At 35.6% G+C, this 16,600-nt stretch overlaps 1 protein-coding gene across 2 annotated transcripts in view; it reads left to right on the top strand.

Annotated features, from left to right (window-relative positions):
• Positions 1-16,600, top strand: part of ULK4 (unc-51 like kinase 4) — a 210,551-nt gene that overhangs the window by 122,037 nt on the left and 71,914 nt on the right. For both annotated transcript variants that reach the window (XM_071735884.1, XM_071735883.1), the window contains exon 32: positions 3,733-3,838. In XM_071735884.1, the coding sequence (XP_071591985.1) occupies positions 3,733-3,838 (106 nt within the window). The remainder of the gene's footprint in view (positions 1-3,732; positions 3,839-16,600) is intronic.

Here is a 16,600-nt window from a genome sequence, read left to right as displayed (position 1 = left end):
ATATTTAGAGGCTTTCAGTTTATGCATAACTAGACTTATGCATCAAAAGCCATAAAACATTGAAGACCAGATTAGCCAGCTATGTATATAGCTGGATTAAATTTGTTTATTGGTGGGCTTGTCATTAAAAACCAGCGCATATGCTGCTGTGAATATCCCTTGCAGGCTGCGTGCTAATAATATCTTTTCACACAGAAAATTCTACTGTTATGTTTGGAAAAGTCTCTGATCCTCTATTTCATATACAGAAAGCAATACAGTGTATCAAAATAAATGAGGTTAAATGCGATATTAAGCTGTGCTCTTATTAGAGGTCCTGTTGGCATGAATTCTTTGGTTTATTTTATCTCAACTATCTCAACTTTTTTGGCTTTGCCAAAAAATGGCTTTTTTTTTAGTAAGTATAATTTGAATATGGTACCTTTCTATAATTTTCTTCTTTTGTTGGATTTAGTGTATGAAAAATCAAGCCTCCATCTTGTTACTCCCCCTTATTTACCCGACTTGCATTCATAGGTCATACATAAGCTAAGGAGAAGAAACCTTGTATCAATAAAGTTTAATCACTCTGATTATGTTGAATGGTCAGTAGTACAGTGGCATACAGATTTGATTATAGCATATCTGTAAACAGAGCTAGTTCATTTTCTTCTGGATTCTTAGATACATGAGTAGGGGGCATATGTGGGAAGTCGCCCAAATTGGTAACTTCTTATCACAATTGCTATCTTTTTTTGTTATGTAGGATGTAACTAAAATACTGTAGTTTACCTATGCTGTTCTAAATTCTAATCCACTTAAAGGAAGAGAAATGGCAGATTTACCCATAGTGTCTTGCCAAGATTCATAGTCCTACTTTGCTAATTCCCACCCACTTACCTAAATGGCTTTAAAAAAGACTTCAACTGATTTCTTTTGTAAGCATACGACCCTTCAAAATTAGAATGAAAAGTTTAATGGCCTAAATACAGTGCAGTCTTGTTTGAAAAGCCTGATTTATCTTCTGTGATTCTTTTTTTTTTTTTTTTTTTTTTTTAATACTAGTATTTCCTTGTTATGCCCTTGGTATTTCATAGCTGTCCTTTTTAAGCACTGAAGCAATTAGTTTTGAGAAGGCTGATTCTTCAGGGTCCAGTGCTTTCCTGCCTTTCATTCACCGAAGCTGTACATTTTAATGAAGTTGTTTCATCTGTGTTGCCAAACACTAGAATTTTGCTGCTTCAATTCTAATTATCTCTGCTGGCAAATGCTATGTTTTATTAAAGCTGTCAAGTGCACTGTTCATTAAATGTCCACAGTCTGCAGTGCCGTGCACACAAATTAGATCAGCTTTGCTCCTTGGTAGATTATGACAAAGTTAAATATTTTTATAAAAACCTTTAAAATCGAGTCTAACAGCAATCAGTGGTGACTTAGATAAATAACGCATACCCGTAGCTTTTTGAAACCAAGTATTTGGTCAAAACCCATCTATGATAGATACGTTAAAACTCTGGTAGTACAGCAGAGTATACCATTTGTAGGATTATTTTATTCATTAACAGACCATTTTCTTCTCTTGAGATAACCTATGTTGCATCTTGAATTCTTGTTTATATGAGTTTTGAGTAGTAAGATGAGTCTTGTTATATATGCCTTGATGTAAGTAAAAGCATCAGTGCTACCCTTTCAGTAGAGGGTTTTGTAGTATAAGTGATCTCCATTAAAAGCAAAGATGTCTTCAGTTTTAATGTTACTAACCTGGTGAATGCAAAAGATTGCTGTTGTAAATGATTACCAGCTTGTCTTGTAATTGTGTACCTCAAAAGGCAATTTCACTCAAAGATGTTTACTTCATATATATGGGGCAGTAACAGAATTACTGCAGTTACAAAGAAAATATTAGTCAGCTCTCATTTTTGCTTTTATTAATTTTATATTCTTAGTGTCTGTAACGATCTTCAATAAATCTATCATTCATACTATATAATGTATTGTTTTCTAAATGTTCTTGAGGACACTTAATAAGATACTGTGATGATAGACTACCAGATAAACAGGCTGTTGATTAAAAAAAAAAAAAAAAAGTTACCCTTCAACTCTGTAGGAAATCAAATTTATTTTAGTACCATGGCTTTATGGTATTTTTTTCTTTATTTGAAGAATGTAGCATTTATACTTCTCCGCATTGCTTTTAAAATGATGAGGCTGTATTATAAACCTTCAGAGGAACAGATATTTATTGTGCTCTTTATAAAAATTATAAACAACATCTCAGAGTATTATGAAAAGTAAACAGAATTTCAGGGCTCTTGGATATATATTTTTTAGGTTTTAGTAGGAAATGACAGTCCTTCAAAAGGCTGTGAGCCACTCTTCCTTGTCTTCTCTATATGTTATAGTTTAAATAGCTCTGGTGTGAGTAGAAAATTCATACAGGCTGAAGTGAATAGGAAGCCATGTAAGCTTATGTATTTCCTTACCTGTTAGTATATTATGCCTTATCATGTATATTTTATGGTATTTACAGGAAAAAATAGCATTTAGTTTTTTAGTGCAGAAAGAGAAATTAGTGCTCCCAAAGGAACCATCTGAGCCATTGCCTGTCAAAATCTTTCCTTCAGTAGTTATATGTTTAAGGGAAAACATTAGTCCTTCACATAGTATGACCCTTTACTACTGTAAAAGAGAAATTTCTGAAGTGGCATTGAACATGCATTTCACAGTATCCTGAGTTTTATCAGACTAGTCAAGAAATAGTGTCTCACTTGAGAAATCCTGCAGCTCATTATATGGTGTTTCCAGGCAGGGTTTCAAATAGTGTGGCTTATCCTAAATGCAGTGCTGATGACTTAGTGCTGGCTCAAAAAGTGGCTTATGGAGATAGCACTCTGAATGCCATTCATAGGTTGACTTGAAGTGAATTCTCAGAAGAAGAATAAAATATGTTCCTCTGATTGCTATTGTCTAACAGTCTGGGAGTCTTATTCTGTTTCAGCTATAGTATTTAGCTGGTTAGTAAGATTATCACAAAGAAAGGCAGATTGCTTCTGGTTTGTTTTTGTTTTGTTTTTTTAAAGCATACATTTGAGACAAAAGGTCATAAATGCTTCAGCAAAGAGATGTAGAGATTAGACTCTTCTTGGCCACTGCTGCTCATCTCCAAAAGGAACTTTGAGTGTTCCTTTGGCTGTATTCAAGGGTTCATATCATAAGCATGAGAGAGACATTTTAAGAGTGATGAATTTGATATAGAAATAGGACTTTAATGTGCATGTGAAATTAATTTTATACTTATGAAACTGCGTAAACAAAAACAATAGATTCTAAGATTCACTGTGGATTAAGAAGCTGAAACTGAAAAGAGTAAAATTAATGTCATTAATAAAAGAAATACCATACAAAGGGAAATGTTTCTGTTTCTAAATATAAGGAGATTAAGCTGATAAAGTTCTATGCCATTTTTAAAAGATCTAAAATTTTAGACCTAGCTAAGAAGTCTTTCAGTTCAAAGAAACGTGGTAGAAATTTTGGTCCGGTATTTGTGTTTTTGAAATGTATGTTCTCTACAAATATATTTGGCTGATTTTCCATTATTTCAGATGTTGAACTTGAAGAAATTTAGAGTATTGCTTTCTTATTGCTGTAGTTTTGGAAGAGTTGAAGTTTTTGTTGTCTTCTAACCTTGCAAAGAAACACTAGATTTTATGGGTTTTAAAATATTTTTGATTTATTTTTCTCTTGTATTTACAGGAACACCAAGACAGTATACTTGGGAACACAATGCAAACTGTGATTGCCTTACTGAATAACGTGGTTGCTAACAAAAGCACAAACATGATGTTACTCTTTGAAGAAGGTATGTCATCTTTAGTTATTCTCCTTACTATAGGTGTTTCCCAGTCTGTTGGAATAGCTGACATTACATGAAACTGTAGACTTGTGTGCATTTATGTTCTGTAGTGGTTGTCAGATAATGAAGTCCTATGAGCCCTTTAGCCACATAATGGGTATGCCTTACCCATTCTACTTTTCTGCATAGCAAATTAGGTGCAAAACTGTTGAACAGCATGACAAAACTATCCATTCTCACAATATCTCCTCTTTATTGTCTCACAGAGTAAACTCCCATGTACTTTTTATGCTGCTAGTAGTAAAACAATACTGTTTCACTTCTCATCTGCTCCAAAAATAAAATGCATCTCTTCTGTTATGCTGATTTCCAAGTTGAAGAAGTCGGATAGAAACATTATTAAAGTCTTTTATCTTTTCCTTCTGCCATGTCAACCAGACGGCTGTGCTGCCATTCAGCTAGACCTAGAGAGGCTGGAGGGCAGGGAGAAATCTAAGAAATTCAACAAGGGCAAGTGGAGAGTCTTTCATCTTGGAAAGAACAACCCCATTTACCAGTATAGGTCAGGGACTGACCTGTTGGAGAGCAGTGTAGAGGAAAGGGACCTGGGGGTCCTGGTGGACAGAAGGATGACCGTGAGCCAGCAATGTGTCCTTGTGGCCAAGGAGGCCAATGGCATCCTGGGGTGCATGAGAATTGGGATGGCTAATAGGTCAAGAGAGGTTCTTCTCCCTCTCTATTCTGCTCTGGTGAGGCAACATCTGGAATATTGTGTCCAGTTCTGGGATCCTCAGTTCAAGAACAGGGAACTGCTTGAGAGAGTGCAGAGCAGAGCCATAAAGATGATTAAGGGAGTGGAACATCTCCCTGATGAGGAAAGACTGAGGGAGCTGCGTCTCTAAAGCTTGGAGGAGACTGGGGGGTTACCTCATTAATGTGTATAAATATGTAAAGGGAGAGAGCCTGGAGGATGGAGCCAGGCTCTTCTCAGTGATCTCCAACAACAGGACAAGGGGCAATGGGTGCAAGCTGAAGAATAGAAGGTTCTGTATAAACATAAGGAAAAGCTTTTTCATTGTGAGAATGACAGAACTAGAAAAGACACTACAGCAGCAAAAAGTAATTTATCTCAAGTAAAATGTCCCTGTCTTCTCTTGTACCTTTTTCCCATTAGATGATCTCCAGAGTACAGGGAACTTGGATTTTGGCCAGTGCTTTATTGATTAAGAGCCTGATTTTTCAGTAAAAAACTTGTGAAATCTGGTTTGCAAGAATGTTATGAAGGCATTGATCTTGTAATTTGTAAACTGTAAGATACTTGAATGAAAAAGGAAGAAACTGGAGGGCTTTTTATCATTTTAATTGCCAACTGTAAATATGTAGTGTTCTCTATAAAAAAATACCAAGTTTCCTCTCCCACTCTCTTTGATGTTCAACTCGTATTTTTAAATGGTTTTGTGTGATGGAGAAGAACACAATCTAGTAAAATGGATATTGTTGCAGAAATTGATCCTGGAGTCCAAATAGAAAAGCTGAAAATGAGTCAGCAGTGTGCCCTTGCAGCAATAAAGGCAAATCAAGGCATCCACATGAAAGAATAAATTGAAGATTGAGGGAAGTGATAATTCTCCTCTATTTGGCACTTGTGAGACTGCACCTGGAATTCTGCATCTTGCTCTGAACTACAGGAAACTGTAGTAGTTCAACTACTGTTGACAGACAGGAGTAAGTCCAGAGGAGGACAACCACAGTGTTTGATGTGGCTGGGCCACAAAGTGTATATTTCCAGCCTTTTTCTGTACTATCACATGAATTTATTCCTTCCCAAGTACAGAACTTTGTATTTGACTTTGCTAAAGTCTAAGAAAGTTCTGGCAGACCATTTCTTGAGCTCTTTCTGAATGTTGGCTCAATCCTTCATCACATCAACTGCTTGCCTTGTTTCAATATCATCTTCAAATATGCTGAAAGTGCATGTTATTCCATCCTATTAATACTCCATGTTCAGGCTGCTAATGAAGGTATTCAACATTCATGAGCAATTCTACTGTCTTAAAATGCTGAATACAGCATATTATGGGTCATCAATTACCCTTATTTCCCCATTACAGTGTGGTAATTAATTCATATATATATGAAGGTTTAGAAATAAAAAATTTTCAATACTTACTAAACATTGTGAAGAACTCGGGTTACAGGGACAGTCATGTCAAGGTTTATTTCTTTTTTCCAGGAGACCATATGTTAGCAATGAGGAGTTCTTTCCAATTCTGTGTATGCCTTTCTTGAGCTGCCAAGAAGCAGATGATTTGGGGACCCTCATCACTGTTTCCTTCTGTGCCTCTTAGCCTTCAGAAATCTCTGCTCAAAAGGGCTGTATTAGGTGATAGTTTTGGTTTTGGTGTTTTTGTTTTTTTTTAAATGGGTTGCATCCTACATGTTGAACTTTCCCCTTCCTCTAAGTTGCGTGATAGCACTTGCCTCATTACTACTTTTGTGATTTTTTTTTTTTTTAAATTAATTACAAAAATACGGTTGTGCATTTCAGCAAGTGGCATACAGAGTGGCTTGCCTAATATTAATTTCTCTCTCCCCTGAAGTGTGTCTTTTTGTGTGACAATATATCAAATATTTAATGATAACCACTTGTAACGTTTAAAGGTGAAATGGAGATTAACATGCAGCTAGAGTTGCAGTGGGAATTTAAAATGGCCTCTGCTGTGTTATCAGCTATTAAACATTTGTTCTGTTAATATTAATGACAATTTCCACTTAAAAATCAGAGGGGAATAATACAATTTCATTTAATTATTGAGACTGGAATTCAGCAAGGAGACTGAAATTAATGTATGGTCTCTTGTGAAAAATTAAGGTGAGATGCTAAAAAGCCAAGAAAATAGTGGTCATTTTTAGCTTGGTCTTCTAGGAATATGAAGCATGCTCTCTTGGCTTCTGTCTGTTAGTCTCTTTCTTTTCTCCCTATCCTCATCTTTTGAAATCATTGTATGATTTAAAGTTAACTTGAGAGAGCACAGAGGTCCAAATATAGGAAGTATGTAGTGTTTCTAAAATAATCAGTAACTGAAGAAAGGAGAAAAATCATAGATAGTGTCATGGCTTAGACAGTAGTAAGGTCTTATCAAGTACCAGTTTCTGGCCAATGTACAGAAAATGGATTTGTGTGACACATGACATGCATCAAAAAAACAAGAATATATACTTTACAGAAATAGACATCTTAGTACCTAAAATTACATAATTTTAAAAACTTTTATTAAAACATATTTTTAAAACTATTAAAGCTATTATGCTTGCTTCCTTCAGATAGGAAATAAGGAATGTAAATGTGAAGGGAGAATAATTTTAAAGCTGTTTTTCTTCTTTTGTCATAACAGTAAAATGTGATCAAAGTGCAGCTAACTGATCTGAGTTTATATCTTGGTCTAGAACAATTCTTGCTAAGGGGGTGAAACATTCTCAGGTTTGGCTCTATTTCCACTAGCATTTCTTAATTTTTAAAGCATAAAACATATACTCTTATACAGTATTCTGAGGTCTACTGAATCTATTAATATTGCTTTATTTCCCATGGCCTTTTTTCGTATTCAGTTGCTATTTGCTTGTAAAGATATTTTCAATCTTTTGGTTTTGGTTTGTAACCATGGAGCTCAACAATGTGGATCAGTGGCTGTGGAGGGCGCCCATGTAGTGATCCCACAGGATCAGTCAGTGCATGGGAGCAACTCCCTCTGTAGCTTGTGCTTACAGTTGGGTGATGTAGGATAGAGGGGTGCTAAGGTTTCAGAAATCGGGAATGGGAGTTATCAGTGACAAAGATGGCAGGAGATAGGCAGGGATATAGAATGCAAACCTGTGGGATATGGTGTATTGGTAGTTCCACTGGCCAGGAAATGACAATCTGTATATTGCTGTGTGCTGGTCATGTGAAAAGGATTATATTTGTTAACTATAGAACAAACACCCAGTTCAAGATGCTGGAATCATCAGCTCTTAAACAGGTGTTGTAGGAGTACGGTTGATGATCATCTGTTTCTGAGGCCATTAAGGCAGCCTACTGGGAAGACATCTGTGATAGACCTCCTGTGTCTATTGACAGGCACTGACAAAGTGACAAAGGTAGGCATGAGATGAATCAGAAAGCCAGGTTTGGCTGCTTGATAAGTAAATGGTGTTAGTAAGTAAGACTGCTTGGTTTTGTGAAAGACTGGGTTTGTGTTAGAAAATAAATCCTATAGGTTGCAGTGGATATCTTCTGATAATTTGTCTGCAGCTATTTATTCCTGGCAATGACTTAAATTTATTACATTTGTATAAGCACCTGTTTTCAGAATGTGTAAGAAGTAATTCTGGCCTTAGGAAAGGTTTCACTGTAATTCAAACCCAATATAGTAAATGATTTGCAGCTCAGTATTAGTTATTAATGAGTTTCTATTTTTTGCTTTTTTTTGGACTCTCATTCACATATATATGAATGGTTGATTAATTCTTTTTTTTATGATGGTCTTTTAAGGACCTGTATATAGAGTTCTGTATATAGAGTTCATTCCAGTCATGTTGAACAGAATGACCTTTTCCAGCCCCTACTACTGTGATCCTGTATCTGGCTACTGTATCCTGAAGCAACCATCACTACCAGTGTAAGCAGAGATGTTTGTCTGGATGTTTAAAAACAGTTTCCACTATATAGTACAGCAAACCTGAACTTTATTCCTTATGTGTTAATGCTCTTGAATCTTGGGAACTAAAGTAAAAACAATCCTGTAAGTTTAACACTTGGAACGATAAAACTAGTCTTCAAGTTCTTCTTTAAAAATGCAACAGCTCTTGGTAGTAAATGATACTTTAAGCAGTTTGTCTAAAAGCTGAAGTTCCTAAGGAAGGACCATTAGTGTAAATGTGGAATGTCAGCTACAATAGTTGTTAAATCAAATACCATATTACAAAAGCATGGTAGGTGCTTAGAACAATTATTAAAGAGGAAGAGATCTGCAATAAACTTTGTAGTCGGATCATCATAACTCATTTGCATGTCATAAAAGAAAGATCAGTTTTCATGAGAGGAGTATCCTTATTAATCTTCTGGTCCACTGCTTTGACTTTTAGGCTAATGTCAAGAGATTAATTGCATTTCAAATGTCTTCCTGTGTCATATTGTTAAGGTCTGGTAAGCATTGCATATCCAAAAACTGGCACTCATGAGACCAAGACCCAACTTAATATTTTTCCTAAAAAACAACAAAAAGGTATCAGTCTTTTACATACATAGATCTTTGACATAATGATAGATGAATGACAGTGAACTCTGAGCTCTCTAGATAGATCTCAAAGGTTTCTTACTTACCTAAATCTTTGGAGGATATTCTTCTACCTTTCACTTCCTCACAGATAATTGTATTTCAGTCTCCAGAAGACATTTGAGTACGCTGCCAATAAAAGACTTTTTAGGAACGGCTTCTCACTTCCTAGCCAGCTCATTCTCACCTGCTAAATTTTCAGTGTTCAAGCAATTCAGCAGTAGACTGCACTAACTTGGCAACACAGATCTTCCTCTCTGCTGCACCCATCTATACAGCAGTGGTCTGAACTACTGTAAACCAGTGAGAAGGTGTTGGTGTGACAGTGCATGGGACTACAGGTGAGTTGCTGGGGTAGCTGGCTTCGAAGTTGCATCATTTTCTTCCAAGGCAGGGATAAACTAACTCACTCTATGTGATCAAGAAAAGAACCATGGATTAGTCATACAGTGGAGAAGTCTACTTGCAAGAGAAAGGCAGTAGTTATAAATTACAAATATATATCTATGTTTTAAAGTATAAAATATGGAATACAGTACTTAAAATATTATGCCCTTAGAAAGAATGAAACAAACCAAACCCAACCTACCAAACAATAGAACAAATAAGAACACCCAAACCCCACAGACTTAGTCTGTGAAGAAATCAGACACGTGTTCAGACTGGTTCTGGAGCCATTTGGTCACTCCTTAGTACCCCCTATTTATTCCTAGGAGGCAAGACTTCTGCAGAACTTTTGCAGGATACAATATAGCAATATTTTTTTCAGTGACCAAAGATAGAAAAGATGTTGCTTCCTGACAGTACTTTATACCTGATTGTTATACATCACCCTAAACAAATAAGTAGCTTAGGTCATATGCAACATGTTGTCATTTTGGGTGGAAAAAATGGCAGGGAGAATACATTAGGAAAATCAGTATGACTAAGAAACTAAATACACTCTTTTTTTCTGTATTTAATCAAAGTTTAGGAACAAAATGCACTCAGTTAAAAAAATTTAAAGTAAGAGATTATTTTAAAATATGGAAAATTGATTAAAGTGTTTTCTATATTTTAAAATACAGAAAGTAAGTGTAGCCAAAATTGTATCATCCTGAGTAGTTGCAGATGTTGCTTCTTCATAGTGTAATTGTGACAGGATAAGTCCTTGGTTAGGAGATGTACACTTTACATCTTCTGCCATGCAGGGCATAGGCCTTTCACAGCTCCTTGCCAGTATTGAAGTAATTAGCTCAGCTCTTGAGCATGGCCATGTCTCTCTGAACATGTAAAGAAAGTGGCCATGTGTCACTATGTTCACTGAGTTGCAGCTTATATGAGAAATCAGTGGCAGTTTAGCCTGAAGAAGTCTATGATATTATGAAGTTCAGAATGTTTTTTTAACAGTATTAAGACATGTTTTTCTGACCCAAAATGTCAGTCACTCAGATGAAAGCATGTAACATCACATGGGTAAACTTAGAAGTCTGGTATCATGAAAGATAAGTGGAAATCATGTCAGAATAGCATGATAGTAGTGAAGTCTTTGAGGAAAAAATAACCTTTGTAATTCTGTGATATTCAACAATGCAGCCACCTGAAAAGGATGAAAATAGAAATGGTAATTGCTGTGAGAAATAGTTATGCCATTCAAGTAGAACCAAACCTGTTGTTGAGAGCTGTATCCAGAAGGCGCAAAATGTCACAGCACGCTGGCTGTGACTTCAAAGGATAAAATAAGTTAATAAAGGTTTAACAGGTTATTGCATCTTGTCTCAGTAGTGCTGTACTGCAAAAGAGGACTGGCCTTTCTGTGGTTAGAGTAGGTTTCCTGATACTGTCCCTGTGGCCAGCACAGGAAATCATCTTGCAGCGTAGCTGCCTGATTAAAGATATCTCATTTTTTAACATTTAATTGATGGAAGAGCAAGGAGTAATAACAAAAAATATTCAAAATCTTTTCATTCCATGATACTGTGGACTGAGACACTGTGTACATAAATCTAATGATTTAACTGATCAGCTTAGTTTAACTTTGTTAGTTCAACTTTGTTAGTTCAATAAATTTCAAAACCTAGACTGTCTTTTTGGTACTAATATGCCAACCATAATGAACATTTCTTTATGCCTATCCAATTCCCAGACAAAACTAAGACTTAAGGTTCTGTCTGAACAATTATGCTGACTGATAATGTTTGGAAACAGAAAAACTAATTTAAAAAAATATGTTTATGTTACAACGTAATGCATTGATTTTGAATCTGAAATTGTAGCTATCTGAAGATTTACTGATGATAAACGCAGGACTGAGGAAAAGGAAGAAACCCACCAAGTCCCATGCTCCTTTTCACCACCTTGTGATAGTTTTTCCTCCCCTCTAGAGATTGTCATCTTTGCATTCATTCTAGGTGCTGCTTTTCCTGCAGGCTAATTTAAGCATTATTAGAAATGCTGGTACTCCCCTGAAGTACAACCCAACTCAATATATTAGAACTAGTGAATTTGTGCAGTTTGAGAGAAGATGAGTAACTGGGTGGAAGTGGAACTATCGTCTTAGCTAGAGGTTTACTATTAACAATACAAACCACTTGTTACAGATAATGAATTAAAACCTAATAATGGTGATGTCCATACGTAGCTTGTCAAATGTATCTTGTAACCTAAAATATGACATTAAGGAATGAAATTAAAAATGTAACTACGTATTTGAAAAAAAGACTCTTCGATTAGAGTTACTATGCCATAGGATGTAGAGCATTAATGTATTTTCCGTTCTAGCAGTTAGAAAGGTCTCAGTATGAAAGCAATGGATCACTGCTGATTTTGAGATAAGTGTAAAATTTCAAAGGTTACAAATAAAAAGTAATAGTCTATATTACTTGAAATGTTTCCTGTAATGTTCACATTTTTCCACGTATATATTTTTTCTTTTTCAAATTTCACCCCAAATACAACATTTATATGTGGTCTTTATAGTTAGTTGCTTCCTTTTACTATTCATGATTTAATTTTATAATACTGTTTATCCTAGTTTTTTCCAAGCACTCTTAAGTTTTATTTTTATGTGTGTTTTGTATTTAAGAAATAATTTCTATATGTACATTTCTTTTGAAGCCTAAAGCCATAGATTCACATCTATACATGGACTTTCCACCATGTTAAGCACTATATTCAGGTGAATGTTCTCTTGTTATTTTTAAGTTATTGTTATTGTTATTGTTAAGTTAAGTTAAGTTATTGTTATTGTTAAGTTATTCCTTAACTAGGAGTTAAAAAACTTTTTTTTTTTTTTTTTTCCCCTACAGCATTTCATCAATTCCTGGTAGATCTGATACGGTAACTAAACATATAAATATATCCATGATACATTCATAGCAATGTATCTACACATAGAAAGTTTTTTTGAAGTCAGCTGATGGGGTAACCTTTGTGTAGCTGAGGAGCAGTGGTTATTTAAGCTGCTCTGACAAACATGTTACCATCATGATGTGATTTGATTAAAAAGAAAAAAACATTTCGTAAATGTGGTACAAACTTGTCTATCCACCTGTTAAGAATAATAATAATAAAATAATAATCTCATTTCAGCTTAAACTTTTTTTCTATTTCAACCAGGATTATATTTATGTAAAAAGGGTCTATGAAGACAAGTGTGTTAGAAAAGACTTGTACTGAAGCACATATGGTAGATTTCAGATCTGAATTTTAAGCAAACTGGTGCAACTTTTCATTTAAAGAGGCCCTAACTTAATAAACATTGGGGGTTTTTTGTTTCAAAAATGGGATTTAAAGGTTCCTATAGATGTCTCTACATCACTAGAAAATATTGCATCTGCTAGCTGTTGCTTCTTTTTGGTTGAGGAAAATTATATATGCTTCCCTTTGAATTTTTAAGGTGCACAGGGGAAAAAATAGGGTATATTTGTAAAATCTAATGCACTCTTCTGTTTTTTAGGAGATTGTAAAACCTGGGAAGATTTTTTTTCCATGTTGCCACCCTCCTTTTAAAAAGATAAGGAAAAAAGGATGTAAATGTGTTTATCTACATTCATTTAGTTTCAACTTGTCTTATCTTCTCTGAGGTCCATTCTTTGATGATCATATTTCAGGTTGCTTAGTGAAAAACTTCTCACCCCTATTCCTGTGAGACTTGGCAGAAATCCAGTAAAGTGCTGTTTATAGATTTATTCACACTTTTAAAAGATAGCTCTGTCCTAGCTAACATACCCATATTATGAAATTAATCTTTTTAGCTGCTTTTTATCCAGCCATGAGATATGACTTATTTCCTGGGATGACAGCAAAACTACTGCTACTGATAAGTATTACATAGAGACTGAAAAACACCTTAAATTACCCACAATGTCTCAACAATCTTTCCAATATGCATTTTTGCTGAATAAACTAGCTGTGTCATTTTCAAACACATATACTGTATATTTTGATCCTAGAATTATGTGAATTATGCCCAGAATTATGTGAGGTGTAGGTTTATGCCACTATTCATTTTACCAGAAAAGGAAAAACATGCTTGAACTTACCATGAATTTTCTTCAGAAAGTACACTGAATGTTGTTGAGTTCAGAGAGCACGTGGTTCAGATGGTGACAGAAGGTGAATTTAATGGCAGTATTTTTCCTACACTGTAAGGAAAAGCCATAAGCAAGATAAGGAAAAGGCAGATAAAATACCCAAAGGAATAGACAAGTAACAGCAGGTTTAGGGGTTTTGACAGAAAGTATGGTAAGAACAGCATTGCTTACAAGATTTTTCCACCCAGGCTATGGGTCTCAGCCTGAGTCTATGCATTACAGTACCATTCTGAAATACAGAAATAGTCTGGGCTGAGTCCAAGAACTGACTGGGGCATATGTTGGTAAAGTTACTGGGACCCTGAAGTACATTAATGTCTAAAAAAAATCCAGTGTCCAGTAGAGCAGATCTGGTAGAGGAAAAGAAAAAGTTACTGTTGTGGTGTACCCCCACTGGCAGCCAAGCACAACAGTTACTCACTTACTTCTCCCTGCCCCAGTGGGATGGGGATGAGAATCATAAGGGCAAAAGTAAGAAAGAAACTCATGCATTGAGATAAAACTGGTTTAATAATTAAAAATTGATCATAATAAGAATTTTTTAAAATGTGAGAAGAAAGCTCCCTGCCAGCGTCGCCTCCAGTTTTATTGGTGAGCATGACTCCATATGGTATGGAATATTCCCTTGGGCAGTTGGTGTCAGCTGTCCTAACTGTGTCCCCTCCAAAACTTTTTGTGCACCTCCAGCATACTTTCTGGTCGGGCAGTCTGAGAAGCAGAAAAGACCTGTGCAAGCTGTAATTAAAACATCAATGTGCTATCAACACTGTTTTCAGCACAAATCCAAAATGTGCTCTCATACAACCTACTTAGAAGAAATTTAACTCCATCCCAGCCAAAACCAGTACAGGTACTACAACAGGGATCACATACCAAGTTTCTTCTGTTCTGTTGCATGTTTTTGCAGGGCACCCACTGAACAAAATAGTCTGAATCTGAATCCCTCTTTCCTGTGGTAGCCATTGCTCTCCCTGTAGTTGTGTCTATGTTCTTAATTTCTTTTTCACCTCTGAAAAAATTAGTCCTTGAGCAAAGCACAGTCTGTATTCTTGGTTTAAGTATCAGATCCGCACCAGGGTCCAGTTAATTGTTTTTTAGTATAATGGTAGAGTTCACTGGTTTTCCTTCAAAACTGGATGACTTGGGCCAAGATAGCCTAGTAGACCAAACTATCCCATGTGATCTCCTTCCAGTGCTTACACAGAAGTTTCCTCAAGGGTCTGTGCTTGTCTGTTACATAGGTAAGGTTGAAATTCAAGGATAGGTCAAAAAAGAACAGGCATCCATGCAAACAAAGTAAGGCATGTGCCCAAGGCACTCTACTAAGAGGTCTGTTAACATCTGAGCTGTAAAGCCTGTGGTTAGATTTTAGAGTTTTAATCAGATGTGGTATGGCCAGATGATAGCAAATTAGAAAGAGAATCTGTTGGTCACAGCTATCCTAACACTTGCTTGTACAAAATTGACCTAGCAGAGGAGGTTTAAGGCTGCAGAATTTAATCAGGTCAGAGCTGCAAAACTAGATTTTCTATCATGTAACATCCTGATCTCTGTTCAAGTAAGCCCTTTGATCAGGTAAATTTAAATACACCAAGGCCACCTTGGACATTGCAATTACAGCTCATCAGCTTTCATTTCTGTTGTAAACTTAACTGATGAATAATGCAGGATGTTTCAGGAGTCTGTGGCATAGATTCAGTTTTGTTGTGTTTATTACAAATTCCACTTAGTGGAAAAGCTAGCCTTTACTTTTGTGCTTTGGTTCAGTTATAACTATTGTAAAAGACTATTACTTGAAAATCCAAGCATTTGTTCTCTGTAGGTTTTCATCCTGTGGAAGACTGATGTAAAGTAAAAAGACCAAGACGTGTAGGAATAAATATTTAATATCTTTTCTTACAGGGCATGACTTTTCAGTAGGTAATGTATAGACTGTTATCCTTATTCTTTGAATATATATGGGATCAGTAGTCAACTGTTATATTTCTGCAATTTAAAACACTTTGAAAACTGCAGAGAATTTTCTGAAGACCAGGGTTCATTGGTCCTTATCACTTTCAGTCCAGGGACTCTTGAAGGCCTAACTAGAACAATTAGTGCTGGTAATGTCATTCAAAGCTGTTGAGTGCTGTCAATTTGTGGCAACATTTTAGGGATGTATCTGTATTCTGAGGCTCTTCATATCTGGGCTGCAATGGTTTTGTCAGAAAGGCAGCTCTCAAAATCTGAATGTGGTGTCTCAAGGATTTTGGTTGAAGGGCAAGTTGATGCCAAAGCAGAAGCATGTTAAGATATTTGAAGGAGATAAATAAGGTTTAATCTTCTGTGAAAGAAAGTCTATTATTAAAATGAAAATCTCCTTAGAAAAATTTCTAGCTATAAAGCTCAGGATATAAATTCCCCATGTATTTTATCACATGATAATTGTTGCAGGCTTGATCTTTCTGAGGAAGTAAGTCAAAAGTGAATCTTCACTGACTGAATCTTGCTGAATGCGAAGAATTCTTAATTAAACAAAAAATAATGGATTTTAATCTAGTGAAGAACTTTTTCTCTAGCTTTTTACCATTAGTTTGAGGGCTTTGTGCAGGCTTTATTTTTCTAAAAAGTATAAACCATGTAAACAAGAAGAATGTTTTTCCTTGTAATTGCAAATTAACACCCACTATCTCAGTTAAGTTTTAAAGGAGGTTTTAAAACTGTGCTTCTCAGAGGGTTATCCTGTTAGATATTCTGGTGCAGATCATTAGAACTGCTGTTTGGAAAATCTTCTAAGTATTATCTAACTTCTGTCTAATAAACCCAAGATATTTTAGCATAGTTGACACCTAGCAAGGAATGAAATAGGGTGTATCAGGATCTGACTGAAGTATAGCGTG

Source organism: Heliangelus exortis, chromosome 2 (genome assembly GCF_036169615.1).
Source record: "Heliangelus exortis chromosome 2, bHelExo1.hap1, whole genome shotgun sequence".
NCBI classification, from domain to species: Eukaryota; Metazoa; Chordata; class Aves; order Apodiformes; family Trochilidae; genus Heliangelus; species Heliangelus exortis.
The sequence above is the reverse complement of the archived record's forward strand: the minus strand, read 5'-3'. Positions and strand labels throughout refer to the sequence as shown.